The sequence below is a fragment of the Martes martes genome, assembly GCF_963455335.1.
Source record: "Martes martes genome assembly, chromosome: 12".
Classification (NCBI taxonomy): Eukaryota; Metazoa; Chordata; class Mammalia; order Carnivora; family Mustelidae; genus Martes; species Martes martes.
In genome coordinates, this window is record NC_137900.1 from 63,074,917 (window position 1) to 63,093,415 (window position 18,499).

General features: G+C 45.0%; 2 protein-coding genes across 2 annotated transcripts in view; both read left to right on the top strand.

The window, feature by feature from the left end:
• TDRD7 (tudor domain containing 7) overlaps window positions 1–11,579 on the top strand; it is a 71,465-nt gene extending 59,886 nt beyond the window's left edge. The window contains exons 14-17 of the mRNA XM_080819835.1: window positions 1,960–2,070; window positions 3,836–4,338; window positions 8,186–8,346; window positions 11,119–11,579. Coding sequence (XP_080675961.1) covers window positions 1,960–2,070; window positions 3,836–4,338; window positions 8,186–8,346; window positions 11,119–11,339 — 996 coding nt within the window. The 3' untranslated portion in view covers window positions 11,340–11,579. The remainder of the gene's footprint in view (window positions 1–1,959; window positions 2,071–3,835; window positions 4,339–8,185; window positions 8,347–11,118) is intronic.
• A 4,214-nt stretch (window positions 11,580–15,793) lies between these two features.
• Window positions 15,794–18,499, top strand: part of TMOD1 (tropomodulin 1) — an 83,629-nt gene continuing 80,923 nt past the window's right edge. The window contains exon 1 of the mRNA XM_080820546.1: window positions 15,794–15,928. The gene's annotated coding sequence lies outside the window, so the exon portion shown is untranslated. The remainder of the gene's footprint in view (window positions 15,929–18,499) is intronic.

An 18,499-nucleotide genomic window follows, 5' to 3' on the forward strand; every position in this document is an offset into this window, starting at 1 on the left:
ATTCTACTCCTAGAGTTCTTAGTTTAATTAAGTGGCCATTCTCTTAAGAAACCTGTTTACATTCAACCATTTTCTTATATGAGTTTTCCCCCCATAGATTTAAGTAAAAAGATTAATTTCTGCCTAATCTTCCTCCATTAATAAAAATTCAGATAATTAGAATTTTTGCATTATTTTGAATTAAAATTGTTAAAAACTATTTCCTACCCTTAGGAGAAATAGAGGATTTTGTACAGAAAACAGTAGGTTTTTTTTTAAAATAAAATCATTCAACAACCTATCATTTCAAAAGGCCACTTGACTTATATTTGCCAGAAGATATCTTATACCATCAAAATTCAGTGAGTAAAAAGTGCTTGACTGTAATTAGCATGGCTTTTGTACCTTCTTTCACTCCTGTCACCACTGCCTGTTCTAAAATGACTAGTAGAGAAAAGCTTTTGAGCTTGCATTCAAGCCAATTTTCAAAATCACTTTTACTCTTATTGTTGCTCAGCCACAATACTGAAAATCGTTAAATGCCACTTTCACTTGGTTCCCCTTGTTAGAACATCCACCCAGGGCCAGCCTTACCTTGAAAAGTCTCCCCAGCTAGAGGGGAAAGGACATCCATCCCTCTGCCTCTGATTGTCAGGCTGCACAATTGTACTTTCTTTGTGCTACAGTGTTAAAAGCCACTCCAATTTTTTTTTTCTATAAATCCTGTCTAGATTTGTTATCTCATAGATACAAAGTTGGGGGAATCTGAAGAGCCAGCTGGGCCAAGCCTCTGGCTGACAACATCTCCCCAAGAGGTCTAAGTCAGAATAGCAAACTGATGGCCTGTAGGCCCAAGCTGACCCATAAATATTGGGTTTGGACTATTGGCTGTTACAGTGTTTGAAACTGTGAATTGGTTAACAAGATTTAAAACTCAGAAAATTTCACACAAAAATCCTGACTTCCAGCTTCTCCTGACAAACTAGAAAAATCTGACTGTATCAAGCACTCTCCTCAATGGGGCAGTGCTCTGCAGGAGCTTGGGAAGTGGCACTGTGCTTTGTAGGGTCCCTGCTCACCAGCGTGCTGGCCGCTTCTGGCCTGTCTTGCTCCCTCATTGCCACCTGGCCCCTGCAGGCAGGAAGAGCGTGCTCTCTCTGCTCTAAGTGACCTCCTCCCCACGAAGAAAGATACCTCATCCAAGGGGCACAGTGAGAGACCTGGAGCCCCCAAAGAAGAACAGGAGTTAGAGAGGAAAGAAGGAATCCAGGAATCCTGAAAATAGGTTTCTTCCCATCACATAATTGCCTCAAACAATTCAAGGCTTCCATGAGTCCCTAAGGTCACCTTTTACTCCCTGCTGCAGCCATTCTACAGAAGTTTGTGCTGTGATGGTGGGACGTAAAAGGCATTGAGGAAAATGAAGCATCTAGGTATCTATGAATTTCAATCTTTCTTATCCTCCTTAACTCTCATTACAACTCCTTCCAAAGGTGACCACAAATGTCTGGCACCGACAGGTACTCGGGAACTGCTGAATGAAGCATGTCAGCCTCTGAAAAGATTTTTGCAACTAGGGTCATTTCATCCAAATAACACTTCATTTTTTCAATTGCACTTAGAGGGAAGACTTAAATAGAAGTTCCAAACCTGTCTTCTCAACTTTGTGATCTGATGTGAGTTAGGCTCTTTGATTCCATTTCACCATCTGTAAAATGGGTTCACGACATTGGTCCATATGCAGAAGTATCATAGGATAAGTATGTGAAGTGCCTGGTGTGAGCCGTGGCTCGTAACAGGAGTAAAGACAGCAGAGGACAAATAAGCAGAGCCAGGAACATAGCAGACGCTCCACCCCAAGAGTGCGATCATCATCAGTGGCTGTCGCTGTTGCGATTTACAGGAAAATAACATGGACGTTGCTGATCAGTACCTATTTTAAGATGGTGTGTTTGCTCTTCCATCATGTTTTCTTTCCAGGCTATCAAGTGCTGTCTAGCAGATCTTCCACAGTCTATTGGCATGTGGACACCAGATGCTGTGCTTTGGCTGAGAGATTCTGTTTTGAATTGCTCGGACTGTAGCATTAAGGTTAGTTCTCTTGATACATTTGGAAAGGGAGCTGTCAGCCAGAAGGGCTCATCTGTTTTTCTGTGAGAGAATTTTATCTTACCATAAGCTAATGCTTTCAGATCTGATACTCTGTCATAGTTAAGAGATTGGTTACACGTGTGATAAGATATTTCATGATTTGATTTTTATTTAAGAATTTATCCTATATCTCCAATATTATTTTCAAGCCCTTCATATAATTTTTCCACTATTAATAAGGTAGTGGAGATAGTTCTGTGCTCCTATTTTTTCTCCATGAATTAAGTTCCAAAGAATTAAGTTCCCAACAGAGGGACCATCTATCTCTTGATAAATGTTTCTAAAGATCATTTAAATAGGCTTCTATTTCTTCTTTTTTTTTTCTAGAGTAGAATGGCTTATAAGCAAATCATTTGCTTATAATCCTGCTTCTGCCTTTTAAAGTTTTTGTAAACTGCTTTATTTCATGAGCTCCTATTTCTCTCTCTGTATTTTTGCACCTTTGTATCAAAAACATTGCTTTCATTTCCAAGAATAGAAATGTAAGATATTTCTCTGTTTTAACTAATGAAAGCAATGTTATTTTATAGACGCATTTAACCGTGAAATGTCCTTGAGAAATATCTTCATGAAAATCTCTAAATTATTCTAGCTCACATGGATTTTCTTATGTTTATACAATAATACACTTAATTACCATTTTATATCCTTCAATTGCCACATGATAAGGAATATTGTTTTCTCATCTGTGGTTTAAGATTTTAAAGCCAGAGTGTTGGGTACTCAATAAAAATGTTTTTTAATGGTTGATTTTTGAAATGGCACTTCTGTATCATAAGTATCAAAATAAATTGGCAGGCATTCATTCGTAGTAATTGAAGTGCTAATTAATTTACATAGATTCATCTTGCTAGGAGAAATATTTTTAAGTAAATTAGTATAGATGGATTGATTGCCTTGTCTCCCTGTCTCAATCCTCTGCTTCTGCCTTTCAGTCCCAGCCCTATTTGGTAAGAGATCAGTGTGGTTGGAAGCATCTTATTTTTGTCATTCCCAGGGTAAACCAGAGGAACCAGGCACTCAGACCATGGGACATACAGCTGTACAAGCCCAGTTGTCAGTCGATGAGACAAAGGTCTCCTGGGCAAAACTGTGTAGTTTGTTTCCTCTTTTTTCTCCCTAGGTTCCCTTCCTCCCATATAACTGGGGGCAGATATTAGGACCAAACAAAGCATTTGGACCAGAGGTCCCCAACAGTATAGTGAATGTCAAAGCTTCATCCCTTGCTTGTCAGTCTGAGGGTGCAACAGCCTGGGTGGAATGCACATGGAACATCTTGTCATTCTTGTGACCAGTTTTTATTGTGAAAGCTGGGAGATGAGCTCATGAGGGTTCATCACACGGTTCTTTTTACTTTGAGTGTTTTTAAATGTCATTAATTAAAAAAGCTTTTTATCATGATGTGTAGACTCCATCTCAGCGATAATGACCTCTGGTGGGTTACAAGGGATCCTCAGTTTTTAGAGGTTAATGAAGTTTTCATTTCTGTAAGCCAGCTGCCGGCATCTAGACTCTTCGCCTGTCTAGACTAAGTGCCTGTCCACTACTACAGCTGTCATAGATAATTTCTCTTACCTTCAATAAAATGAATTTTAGCAGTCTGGGGCTTCTTGCAAAATACTGTGTTTTAATACTCAAGGTTAATATTATAACTGCCTCTCGGAATTCAGTAGATTTGTAGAAGTGTCTTCTGTGTTTTCCAAAGGTCACAAAAGTGGACGAAACCAGAGGGATCGCACATATTTATTTATTTACCCCCAAGAACTTCCCCGATCCTCACCGCAGCATCAATCGCCAGATCACAAATGCAGACTTGTGGAAGCATCAGAAGGATGTGTTTTTGAGTGCCATATCCAGTGGAGCTAGCTCTCCCAACAGCAAAAGTGGTGGCACCCCCGTTCCGAGCAACACTGGAGAGAATTTCAGAAAGAGCCTCACAGATGCCATCAAGAAGTCCATGGTAGACCACAGCAGCTCCTTCTCCACGGAGGAACTGCCACCTCCTGTCCACCTGTCGAAGCCAGGGGAGCACATGGATGTGTACGTGCCTGTGGCCTGTCACCCGGGCTACTTTGTCATCCAGCCCTGGCAGGAGATACACAAGCTGGAAGTTCTGATGGAAGAGATGATTCTGTACTACAGCGTGTCTGAGGAGCGCCACATAGCCGTGGAGAAAGACCAAGTGTATGCTGCAAAAGTGGAAAATAAGTAGGTCCTTGGACAAAGCATTTTATTCTACTAAGAAAAATGTGTAAAGTGATACCAAGAATCCTTAATCCCTGCAGGGGGAGTTCGAACTGCACAGATGGGTATTTTGAATGTGAAATGAGACTAATGCATTATGCCATTTTTAATAGTTGAAATGATGTCTTTTATCTAAAAATCTAGTGACCATATGTTAAATTCCTGTTAAACCTAATTATATCTAAAATGCAGGTTTAAATGTTTTTCTCCTTTTCTATTAGATAAAATATTATTTATTCAGAAAATAACTTTTTTGAAGTGAATGACTTTTAAATTTTAAAAACTAAATGCTTATTGTAGAAAATTTAGAAAATGCAAAAAAGTATAAGAAAATCAGATATAACCTTTGTTCAACTTTGTTTAAGCAGTTGAACAAAGTTGCTTTGTTTACTGCTTACGTATTTCTTCTAGTTCTTTTCTATACCCATTCATACAATTGGTATAGTTTTATTATATATATCTCCACACCTCCTTTTTTCACTTCACAAAATCCTGGGAACATTTTTCCATGTGATAAGATTTCTTCATAAACATGTTTAATGGCTGAGTCATAGTCCACCATATAGAGAAATCATAATTTACTTACCGTTCTCTTATGTAGGTTTTTCCCCTCCCAGATGTTTCACTGTTGTAACTAACAATGAGCATGAGTCTTTGTTCACATCTCAGATTATTTATTTCTGAAATAGATTCCCAGAAGAGAAACGACTTGTTCAAAGACTACAAGATTCTTGATATATGTTGCCCACTGCTCCCAGAGAGCTTCCTCCACCTTTTATGAGGCAAAACAGTTCACTGCTCCGGCCTTCAGCCTTCGGACAGTGAGAACCACAGTCCCTCATTTGTATAGCACTGTAGTCCGTTTCTCACAGTTCACATTCGGCTCCACATCCTCCTTTCCTGAAGCGGGTATGTGCTGGTTCCAATGCAGGGAAGCTCAAGCACCACACTCTGTGGGCTACAAGGTCACAGAAGCCCTGGAAAAAGGAACAACCGACCCGCGTCCTGTCTCCTTTACCAGCTTTCTCAGGGGAACTGACCAAGCTTATGTGATGACACCACACACAAAGAACTGTTCCCCCACTCCCCCCACCAGAACTCAGCTTGAAAGGTCACACTGCTTCTTTTATTTTTTTTTATAGAATGCTTTTGTTTGTTCCTAAGATATCAAGCATAGGCATTTGTAAAATTTTATTATTTCCATGAGGGAAAAAACCCTAATTTTTAACTCTTAAGAGTGAAAAGTATCATAGCCCTCATTTAAAAAACCATTCAGTTTCTATGTCACAAGCTTTTCCTCTTCAAAAAAACCATTTTTACTATGTCACGTTCTTTGCAACTGTAAGCGTGTGTCGGTTTAATTCCACCCAGGAGCATCACTGGTGTAAATTTGCCTACATCAGAACTCATCACAGAATAATTTAATCACAGTTTAAAGAAAACCAATGTTAACTTTTATCTGAGGGCCAGGGCAATGGTGATTATTTAGCAGTGGGGAGGTCCTACTTGGGGCAAGGGTTGTGTGGGGCAGGAGAACCCCTAGACCAGAGACCCCATAGTGTGGTGCTTCAGACTCAGCCTCCTCCCCACAGGCGTCCAACAGTCCTGTCCCAGCTCTGGGACTTTAACCAGCTCATCCGTCTCTAGATCATCAAGGATGTCTTACATACGAGAACAGATTATCCAGTATTTTCTTAAACTTCGTGAACTCAGTCAGCATAAAGTGTTTTGAGTTTCTATCTTGCCTATACTCCAGGACTATTTACCAAGCCCTGTTCCCAACTGTGGTAACTTAAGGCTTAGGAATGTCACATACACTGTTGATGGCAGTGTTTCCCAAATCCATCTTGGCCAAGAGTAGCCTAAATTCTCCTTCCTCACCCCAGTTATCCTGAATCAGAATCTCTGGGGGGTGGAACCCCAGAATAAGTGTTTTTAACAAACTCTCCAGATGACTCACAAGTGGCCTTGCACTGAAATTGGTAATCTAGTCCAAACAGAAGACTTTAGCTAAGCTATTAGTGTTGAAAATTAAAAGCTACGGAGAAGCAGGACACGTATGTCCTCTGCTAGGTCTCCCCTCACTGCTCTGTACCTCCTAGTACCTCTGTACGAAAGGTACAGACCACAGCATTTGCCCTGCAAGATAATGCTAGAGGTGGAGACCAAATATTTTTATCTCCTTTTGCACTTAAACAAATTTAGCAACCTGCACCAAACTGGCACATTCACAGATGAAAATTCCTCTGTAATTTGGTCTGATGTGCTTGTATTTACACAGCTTATCTTCATTTTAGTAATAATCATAATAATGATGATGATGGCTACCATTTGCCAAGCACCTGTGATGTGCCTAGTCATGTGCTAGGCACTTCATGTATATGGTTTCTGCTGAGTTAAAATTAAATACTGCACATGAGATAACTGAGGCTCAGAGAGGTTAAATAGAAGCCCAAGATGACATAGCTGGAACATGGCCTCGGGGGGACTCCAGCCCAAGTCTGTTGGTCCCCAAATTCATATACTTATAATGATACCTTTCTGTGTCCCTGTTGTCTCTGTGACTCATGGATTATTGCTTGCTGCACTGTGGGCTTATCTGAAGGTTTCTGGAGTTTCCACCCAAAGCCCCCAATCACTAGTTCCCCAAACTGGCCTCATTGTAGCTTTCTTACTAGAGTTCACCCTAAAGCAGCTCTGGGGGTTTCCTGGACCCGTTCTCCACCAGGGTGCTGAGAATCGGTCCAGTCTGGCCAGCCCCAGCCCAGCTGTTGCACTGAGCTCGGGGCTAATAGCTAACAAACCTGTTTCAGAGGGTGGCTGGGTCTGCCATCCAAAGTGGGCCCCGACTCACGCCACGCAGGAGCGTGGATGTTACCTTTGGACGCTTACCTTTTAGATGTTACAACCCATCTTCCTTTTCTTAGTGTAGCAATACTCCTCAATAATGTAATCAAGATTGCAGGCCTTTCGTATTTTAACTTTGAAGTCTAAGCTTTTCTAATTGTAATGATGATGAGTGTAGGCCCAGAGGAGAAAAAATACATTCATATGAATTTCTTTCTGGCACCTTGAACTCCAGATCTGAAAGCATGTTCTTCTTCCCTCATACTCTCCCATCCTTTCCAGGTTCTTTATTCCAGGCAGTGGGTTGCACTTCCTGTTTTGTTTTATTTTGTTTCCCAGTGTCCTCCCATGGCATGACTAAAATTGTCACCTTTGCATTCAGAATGTTTTGTAATCTCTTCCCACACTCTCCCCCGGGTCTGATTTCGTCTTCCTTCACACATTCCTCCTTGCTCTGCTGTGGTGTTTGCCCCACTCCCAGTTGCCATGCCCTGTAGAATCTTCTGTGCCTTTTCTTCTCATGAGTGTCTTCAGCCTGGCCTGGTTCTGCTTGCCTCCCTCTGCCCATCTTCCACACACATCTCTCATCTCAGATATGTGGCTGTCTCTGTGCCCTGTCAGAGTGAAGGGATCTCCTTGCCTTGTCCCAATCAGCCTCCATCTGTTTGAGTCTGTTTAGTGGTGGACACTGGTTTCAGTGTTTGGTCTCCTGCACTAGCCCCATGAGGCCTGTAAACAGGGGTTGAGTGAACAGACTCCATCAAATGAGCTGGTGGCAAAGCAGAGAATGGTAACCTTTAGGGTAAGAAGAAGCAATCTCTTTTAAAACTTCGATGACAGTACAGTTCCATATTTCAATAAATGTCATTTACATTCCCATTTCTTTTTATCATACATTGTTACCCATAAAGCAGATGTCGACTTTGTGTATTTTTCTTTCCTTTTTAATACAATGCACATCTAGGTGGCACCGGGTACTTTTAAAAGGAATCCTGACCAACGGGTTGGTGTCCGTGTATGAGCTGGACTATGGCAAGCACGAACTCGTCAACATAAGGAAGGTGCAGCCCCTGGTGGACATGTTCCGGAAGCTGCCCTTTCAAGCTGTCACAGCTCAACTTGCAGGTAATTTCTGCGGAATTTGAACTTGTACCACCACATGGTGTATGGTGTCATTTTGTCCTGGGCACTCGGGGAGCACGGCCCTATTGAGGTAACTTTTCTTTTTTCCTTTGGCAAACAACTTCCTGGCCCTATTGGGAGCAACTTTTAATCATCTCTCACCATCATGCCCTCCTACTCTATCTGCTGCTTCTATTTTCCCATGTTCCTTTCTGTCTGTGGTCTGGCATAGGGGTGTATTCCTAAAGCTGTCATCTTAGCATGGGGACAGTCTTGCATGCTACTTTCTTCTTTTTCAGCATTTTTTTTTTTGGTCCTAACTACTTTTTGTGTGTTTGTTTGACAGTCTTGATAGTGATGTTTAATAGCTGCAAAAGATTCTAATTAATATTTTCCTTTTGTTAAGCCTTTAGATCATTTATACTTAGTGTAATATTATGAAGAAACCTGTAGCTGTGTGTACTAGCCAAAACAAACACAAAAGCAGTGAAACAACCTCAGTAACCAATAGGAGGAGCACACTGCTCAATTAATATGTGATGACAGTGTATGAATTATAATACAAATACATAATAGGTTTCTACAATTAGAAGCATTCCTAGGTCATAGAATATGACCCTCTTTATGGCCAGGTGAGTTTCCAGTTGCATTGCAATTAACAGCATGCAAGTATGTGATTTCACCACATTTACAAGGCCTACTGACTATTATTATTAAAATCTGAGGCTGTTGGGGTGCATGGGTGGCTCAGTCGGTTGAGCATCCAACCAGTGATATCGACTCAGGTCATGATGTCATGGGTCCTGAGATCAAGCCCCGCCTCGGGGAGTCTGCTTGAGTCTCCCCTTCTGTCCCTCCCTGACTTGTGCATACATGCGCGCTCTCTCTCAAATAAATCTTTAAAAAATAAAAAACATCTGAGGATGTAAGCTGGTGGGTGTACAGGGGTACTTATTTAGGTACCTAAATAAACCTGTCCAGTTAGGTTTCTTTGACAGCAGTACAGATGCTGGCAGCTGGCTGTGTGTATTCCGCCGGTGGGGAGCGTGCACAGTTCCATGGCGCTTTGCCCAGGGCCGGTCAGCATTAGCAGAGAGTATGGAGCCAGGGGGCTGAGGATGCAGACTGCCAGCCATCTGGGGCTCCCTGCGTCTTGCTGTGCTGGGAAACTGGAGGTTTGACCACATGTGCCACCCTGATTCCTTCCCCTGGCTCCTCCCGTACACTTAGCACAGAAGTGATTTGATCTTGGAAATGAAAGAAATTATGTATCTAGATTTTTTTTCTTGTAATTTTTGACCAGCTTTTATTAAGAGCTATTGATATCTATATATATGTAGTGTTATTTTGAAGGATTTTTTTTGGTTTCTTTGTGTCTCCTTCCTGCTAGATTTCAGAGGAAATGCCCATGGTAGTTAGATATGAACCAAAAATGGCATTTGCAGGTGAGCATCGCTAGCACTGGACTGCTTGGAATTCAGACCTCTAAAGGGTTTCTTCAGATTTAATGATCACATTTTTTTTATTTTGAGTTTTGAATGTTCAGGTTTTGCTAACAACATGTGTTGTTAAACACGACAGTCAGACTGTCCAGAGAGGGTGTCTCTGTGAGGAACAGGTGTGTGGCACCATCATCCCCATAGCTAGCACTGTGGCTGACCATCCCCCACACTTACTATGTGCCAAGCCCTCTGCCAGCCCCTCCATTTTATCCACTTCTCCCCCACACGAGGATGGTTCCGTACTGGTACTATCGCTATTAACTGGGTCAGGAAGCAGCAGCTTGGTGGCTGCTCTAGGCTTCTCCTGCTCTCAGAGAACATAGCCCACTCACTACATGGACGGCAGGTCTGGCAAATGATGTGTGAATCTCCCAGGCCTTCATCACTATGGGACATCATTTACAGTTTCTGTAATCTAGTATATATGGACTTAATTCATGTTAGTTTACTAATATTTTTTGAAAAACACATTATCTCAAATCTGTTTTAAAGCCTAATTTAGAATTCTAATTTAGAATTCTCTAACTTGAGCCCTCAAGCTTAAAAGTCATAGCGATTTAGAAATACATTGGGGTTTACAGTTAATCTGGTCCAATCAGTTTATTTTATTATAAATAGACTGAAGCCTGAGAGGCCAGTTGATTTGCCCAAGATCATACCACGCGACAGAGGAAGGAAGAGCCGAGAATGGTAAACGGGGTCTCCAGACTTTCAATCCAGTGCTTTTGCCATGATATTGTATATAATTTTGAAAAATCAGTAAACTCTAAGTATATGAATTCTCTTCCTCGTCCTCCTCCTTGTCTATATCTGGTTCATCAGGGAAAAAAGTCTGTAAATAAGAGACATGTCATTGAGGTCACTGATACTCTGTTTTAGTTGAGTGCAGCTGACACACAATGTTACAGATATTATTGATATTTTATTCCCTTTGGTTATCCCCATTATCAGTTTAAATCTACATGTACTTTACATAGGGAAATGGGCACTAGTTATTATAACTTCATTTCATAACACAGCAATAAATCACACTGAAAATTTTGTCTGTAGGTAAAGGTTTACAGAAGTAACCCTGTTCAGAATAGGGAAACTATTATAAATGGACAGTTTTAAGATTGTTGACCACTGCTTTTTTTTTTTTTTTAATTAGACAAGTCTGACCTGGTGTGTTCCAGCTACTTTGGAATTGACTGAATAGTTTTCCATTATTGTGGATAAAAGAAAGACTCCTCCGACCCCTCACTGATCCTTGTACTCCCTGTCTTTCTCCTAGGGGTGAAGTGCAACCAGTGGTCTGAGGAGGCTTCGATGGTATTTCGAAATCATGTGGAGAAGAAACCTCTGGTGGCATTGGTGCAGACAGTTATAGAAAACGCTAACCCTTGGGACCGGAAGGTAGTGGTCTATTTAGTGGACACATCGTTGCCAGACACAGATATCTGGATTCATGATTTTATGTCAGAGTATCTGGTAGAGCTTTCAAAAGTTAATTAATCACTGCTTCTGAGACGTTGACAACTAATTCAGATTTTTTAGCAATAACAAAATGTAGTAGGCTTTTAAAAAAGAAACCTTGTCTCTGCTACAGAGCTCTGACTGCTGTGGGGATTGAAAAGAATATGCTTCTGTTTGATGAAAGCTATTTAACAAGTTTTGTTTTAACAGAGTTGACTTTTCAAAGAAACTTGCACTTGAATTATTACTATAATATTAGAATAAAATGTTTATCAATATAAAAACTGACTGCCTCATCATTTCTAGGCTTTATGATCTTAAGATGAAGGGTTTCCCTTTCTATTCATGTCTTCTTGGTGATGATGGGTTCCTTTACAGTTAGACTGTGAGAAATTCGTGATTTAACCCTGGTGTAATGGTACATCCCAAAGCAAGTGACCGCCAATCCATGTGAGGACTATCTTTAGCACATTAGCATTGCTGGTGGTGCTGGAGGGAAGTAGCCCAGGTGAACCTCAAAGCCTGCCCCTCACCCCAAATCTTGAGTGGCACCTCACTGCCCAGAGAGTCCTTGCCTTCTAGTCTCCCTACTCAACCTCATTGCCCACCAGTCCCTAACCAGCCACAATGGCCCTTTATCTGGCTCCTGAACCCCAGGCATGTGCACCCAGGACTATATTCTACAGCAAGCCTTGCTCCCCTCCAAACTATGCTAATTCTGCTTCTTCAGCCTGCTGCTCCTTCTCCCCCGCCACCCTCCCCCTCACCCCCGCTGGTTTTATTGGCCAGTATCCTCCCCGATGTCCCAGGCTGACCATGAAGCCTTCCTTGGTACCCTTCCTACTCTATTACATTTTCAGTATGCCCCTCTTGTTGCCCAGACCTCATTGGGCTTATAGTATACAGCTAGTTGTCTGTGCACCCATCACCTCAGCCAGACTGTGAGCTGCTCGAAGGAGGGAGGGGTCTTAGTCATCTCTCCAGTGTCATACTGGTAAATGTTTGAGAGTTGGTTCTGGTGGGCGTGGGCAGGGAGTAAGCATTGATTCCCAGTATCTGATGATTCCCATGTAAATACTCCCACCATTGTTGAGTTCCCGCTAACAATGTGACATCGCTGAATGTAGAGTTGGGGAAAGACATGCCCAAGCAGCTCTTGTGAGCCTGTGCAGCAGAGTCCAGAACACACTGTGTCTGGACACACTGTAGACAGAATGATATCTTGAACACATCAGGCACCCATTATATGCTCGCTAATTGATGGACAGGATGGGCTGGTAGATGGGTTGGAGGCCTTCCTAGGCAGTGGTTCAAAAATGAGAGGGGCAAGGCCCTGGACTAAGAGGGTAGCAATGGGAAAGAAGAAAAAAGTTAAAGTTCTTTTGAAGTTTTTAATTAGAATTTTTAGTACTGACATTTTAGGTCCAGAAGACAGGAAAAAGGAAATGTCGAAAAGTGAAGCCAAGTCTTAAAGTCTGAGAGGCTAGGATGATGACCCTTACTCCCTTTGGGAAACTGAAAATTTTGATTTTCAAACATCCTGAGTTTAAGTCAGTAGGTCTCTGTGAGGATATGCAGAAACTATTAAAAATGTAGAGTCTCCTCAGGGGAGAAGACCAGGCTGGAGATAAAAATTCTCAAAGTCATTTGCTTATTTTTGTTTGAGAAAATCTAGGAAAAGTGAGAGCAAAAAGAAAAAGACCAGATATTTGATGTTTTTCATGTAAAACATGTTGAAATCATCTAATGTCTTAAAATTTATATTGAATATAATTAAAGTGATTCAAAATTCAGGACTGCTTACACAGGTGATTTAAATAATCATTCAGGATAAAATCAAAATATCTTGACATACAAACGTTTAAGTAAAATAAAGTAGTGTGAATGTATTTTATAATGGTTTCTTTCCTTAACAACAACAACAAAAAAAAAACCAAAAATCCTCAAATTGCCTACAGATAAAGAAGAGGTGGTTTCTATTTCACTGACTTTAGAAATGCTTCCATTACTTTTTAAAGATTTTATTTATTTATTTGACAGACAGAGATTACAAGTAGGCAGAGAGGCAGGCAGAGAGAGAGAGGAGGAAGCAGGCTCCCTGCTGAGCAGAGAGCCCGATGGGGTGCTCGATCCCAGGACCCTGAGATCATGACCTAAGCCGAAGGCAGAGCCTTTAACGCACTGAGCCACCCAGGCACCCCCCCATTACTTTTTTTAAATAAAGCAATTGTGTTGTTGATGTAAATGAAAAATTAATCATGCTAAGACAATTTGACAATGAAACTTGGCCTCATACCATATTTAAAGTTGATTCCAGGTGGATTCAAAGCCTGAACATGAGAGTCTAGGGAGGGACGATAACGCAGGACAGCACCTTGATAATCCAGGAGTAGGAAAGATGTCCTATACAGGGCAAAGGGCTAACAATAAAGGCAAATATTGATATGTTAGACTATATCAAAATGAAGAAGACCTGTTTGTCCAAAGGTATTATCATGATGGTGTATAAGCAATTACACAGTGGAGGAATGTACATAAAATATACTCAATGACAAAAAGACAATCCAGAAACAAAATGGCAACAAATTTGTTCCAATTTTAGTACATGTGCTGCCGACGGGAGCACTAAATGGCCACAAATTTGAACAAACATTTCACAAAGAGGAAGTCCAACTGGCCGATAAACATGAAAAGGTGCTCAACTCATTAGGACATGGGAAATGGAAATTCAAGTTTCGGTGAGACACCACTACCCCTCCGGGAACTGTGACAATGTTTCACCTTCTGTTCATTCCAATTATTGAAGAACTCATGCACTTGTGCTGGAGGACACTGGTAAGGAATGTTCACAGCACCGCTATTGCCTGTAGCTAAAACCTAGAAACAGATGTCCATTAATAGTACAGCACATTTTTTTAAAAACTGCGGTATATTCATGCAGTGGAAACCTCTACAGCCATGAAAGTAAACAAACTACAGCCACATGAAGCCACGCAGGCAAATGGAGACAAACCACGGAGGAAAAGCAGTCAAGGAAATGATTATGGTAGTAGTCAAGGAACCAATCATCTTGGGAGGGAGCTGTGACCCAGAACCACACAGGTTGGTTTCTGGGCTGCTGGCCATGTTGTTTCTTGACTGGTGGTTGCAACAGGTGTTCATGTGTAACTTCTCTTAAATGTTTGATTCCACAGCAAAAAGGGTTTTAAAATAATCTGAAATAAATCATTGCTTTATTTAAAAATGCATGGCACACAGCCCCTTAAAAAGAGCCTTCTCTTACAGCTGTGAAGGTTTTCTAATGTAGGAATACATTTTTGTGGAAAACAAGACAAAAACAAAAATGAACATTTTTTGTGAGTAATCCATACACCAGGATTTTTAAAAATTTATTTATTAATTTGAGAGACAGCATGAGCAGGGCTCCATTCGAGGACCCAGAGATCATGACCTGAGCCCAAGGCAGAGACTTAACAGGCTGAGGCACGCAGGGGCCCCTATACACCAGGATTAAAAAGAGTAACATTATTAGGGTCTACCCCACAAGAAACTTTCCCATAATAATTAGAAACCATACCCTCTGTCAACACGAATTCCTTTTTATGAGCCATTTTATTTTTAAAGATTTTATTTATTTATTTGAAAGAGAGAGAGGGAGAGCGCACAAGCAGGGGGAGCAACAGGTAGGCAGAGGGAGAGAGAAAAGCAGACTCCCCGCAGAGCAAGGAGCTGGATGAGGGCAGAACCCGGGGATCATGACAAGAGTCGAAAGTAGCTGCTTAACCGATGGAGCCACCCAGGCGCCCCTTATGGGCCATTTAAAATTTTTAAACAAAGTTTTTGTTTGGTTTTAAGTGGTTTGTTCTGGAAAACATATTAGCCTTTTAAGAAAGTGGGCCTTTTTTTTTTTTTTTTTTTTGGTTTTGTATTTTAAGTCGGTATTTTGGACACGCCATTCCCGCTAAGAATAGAGAGAATGCATTCGACTCTTTTGGCACTATGGGCTCACAAAATGATCGTTATTGAAGCTTCGGCTCCTACCACACCCAGCTGGGCGGCCGGTAAGATGGGACAGGTGGTTGCTGTAGTTAAGAGTAAAGATGCAGCGGCTGCTTGGCTGGCTTTGCTCCATCCAAAGACCTCCCGATTCCTACTTCCCAGACGCCGGAGGAATGCAAATCCGCCCACCTTTTCCCAGACACCTCTACCGCCGCTTGAACTCCTCCCGGTACAAGTGGGGAAACCGAGACTGAGACTCGGGGCTAGCCACACCCGTATGTCCGCGGAACCCAGCCTCGGGGCGCCCCGGCCCCTGCCCAGCGCTGCCCGCAGCGGACGTCACTCCCCGGTCGGGGACGGTGCGCGGCGCCCCGGCGCCCCCGAGTGGAGGGAGAGGTACGGAGGGAGAGGGCGGCGGGAGGGCGGGGCGGGGCGCGGTGACAGCGCGGAGCCGGGCCCGCCCCTGGCTCCCACCCCCGGAGCCCACAGCGCCCGCCCGCGGCCGCCCGGGAGCTCGTCCAGCCCGGCGCTGCGCTCGCCCGCCCGCCGGCCGCCGCCAGCGCCCGTCCGCCTGCCGCCCGCGCTCGCCCCGTCGCCGCCCGCGCCCGCCCCCGCGGCTCTACGGCCCGGTAAGCCCCCCACCCGGCCCGGGGTACCCCTCGCGCTCGCGGGGCTCCCTGCCCCCGCGCCGGGGCCCCAGCCATATCTGGGCAAAATATTCAGCTGTCGCCGCCGCCGCCAAGAGGGACTGAGCGTGGCTCCCGCTATAAATAGCCGCCGCCTCGGGTTGCCTCGGGGGCTGGGGAGCACTGGTCTCGGGGTCCGGAGCCCCGCGCTGCGTCCGCGCCCCTAGGCTCCCGGAGCCCCAGCCGCGGCGCTGTTGTCTCCGGCCCCCGCCGCCGCGTCTGTAAGCGGCGGAGGGACCCGTGCGCTCTCGGAGAGCGGTGCCGGGCGGGGGTCCGGGCGGGGGTCCGGGCGGAGGTCCGGGCTGAGCGGCCGCCCCCGCCACTCGCCACTCGCCACCCGCCACCCGCGCCGCGGGGCTCTGAGCCGGCGGGCGCTCTGCTGGGGACAGGTGCTGCCCGACGGAGCCCGGCACGAGGCGTGGCCCTTCTCCGCTGCCGAGAGTTTGGGGGTGGGAGTGGGGCGTTCGTGCTTGGTGGACGAGGAACCGAGGTTCCTGCGCCTGTTGGTGGCAGGAAAAGTTTCCCAAACTACGGGAGATGACGCGGTTGAAAGCACCACGATACTGGCATTTCGTGCCGAGGTAGAGCGGGCAGGAGTCTGGAGGCAGAAACCCCCTCGCTGTCGCCAACTCACAGGGTGGTCTTGGCGAGTCCCCTCCCTTCTCTGGGCCTCAGTGTCCCCGTTCCTAAGGGCAGGGTTTGGTTCGGGTGATGGAGCTTGGAGTCTGGGCGGTGGGAGCAGCAGGGTGCGCTCTTGACCACCGGCGCTGTCCCACACCTGTTCCCTGGCTCTGGCCTGGGACGCCGGGGGCCCAGCCGCGCACAGCCTGGGGCGTGATGGAAACCGGACACTTAGGCAATCCCTCTGACTCAGGCCTATACTGGGACCTACGAGAGCCCTCGGAATAGCCTGTGCCCTGTACGTCCAGGAAGAGCGTCCCACGGTAATTACGGGCGCCTCTGCTGGGGAGCAGCCATCACCCTCACAAAGCAGCCTGTGATTCAAACAGCCTTAGACCCAACGAACTGGGCAGGACCACAGGCTCCAGTCCAGCTGCTCTCTGGCCTCAATTTCCCCGTCTATACAGTGCTTATGATGCAGCCTCCGAGACACGCAAGCACCATGCCACCCCCCAGCCACCCAGCCCCTTCCTGCTACACCCACCCTGCAGGTGGTCTCCACCTTCATTCACTCTCTCAGATTCTTGAAGATGACCTAGCCCCAATTTTTCCGTATCCGAATCACAGAACCAGACCCTAACTCGGGTTCAGGACCCTCAGAGGGAGCACCCCCCAAATCGTCATCTTTCTCCCAGTGATGACAGCTATTTCATTCTTTGTCAAGGGCCACAGGACCCCCTGCTCAAGGCCACGTGCTGCTGGACAGGCCAGGAGGCCTGCAGACTCCACTAGCCTTTCTTGTCTCTTCCCTGACCCTTCCTGCTGCTCTTAGGGCAGGTCTTGTGATCTGTGAGTGCCCCACCAGTGCCCCCTCTTTTTTGAGCTGCTGCTGTCCAGAACTTTCCTCTGCTCAGACAATAGCGCCCTCATTCTGAAATTTCATTTTTGCTTCAACTTTACTTCCTATTATACGTTTTCTCTAGACCTCAAAGCCTCCCTGATAAAGAAGTAAGGGGAAATGAAAACAGACAAAGCCCCATCAATCTGAGCCATGCAACAAACAGAGTGAAAACGAGGAATGTTGTCATTTGGTGTCTTTACTCCCTTTCATGAGCCCATCTTGCAAATTCACGTTTTTGCCCGGCTTGGCCGGCGAGTTGCTCCCAGCCGGAGTGGAAAGCCAGTGTCCTCTAAAAATAGCCTCCGCCCCACCTTATCAGGGCCTCACACCTTCTCCCTCACCCAGGGTAGGGCTGCTTGCTGCTGCTCAGCAAAAATGTAAAAAACAGGGAGTAGGTATTCAGTGGCAGCTCTGAGTAGCCGGAGCTGGACTGACCTGGAGGTTAGGACTCCTGGCTCCCACCCCATCTCTGCCACCCATTCTGAGTGACCTTGAGCTATGAGAGGGTGGGCAGAGTGGTCCCCAGTAGACCTGGGGTTAAGAGGGCTCAGAGGTTCCCTTGGAAGACTCGCTAGCCTGAGAAAAGTGAAGAGCCAGGGGTGAAACTGGGTGGGGAGGGGGGAGAGACACTCCCCTGCCACCGTGAAGAGGAGGGAAGGAGTAAAGAAAGTAGTTTCCCAGGAGCCAAGGAGGGGAGAGGTCAGCAGGGGCCGTTGCTGAGGAAAGACAGAGGGGCTGAGAACTGGGAAGGGGCCACCAGGACTGGCACGTGGTCTTGGGTGACTTTGGACTGGGCCTTGCAAAGGGATCAAACATGGGCTCTGCCGCTGCGTTACTGGGGCCGGTGACCCAGCCTGTCTGTCTCGGCCTCAGTTTCCTCCTTTGTGCAACGGCGATGATAACAACACCAGTTTCCCATGGGTTTGCTGTGGGTATGAAGTGAGACGATGCTGGGAGAGCCCTCAGCTCAAGGGCTTGGTACCTGCAAGGAT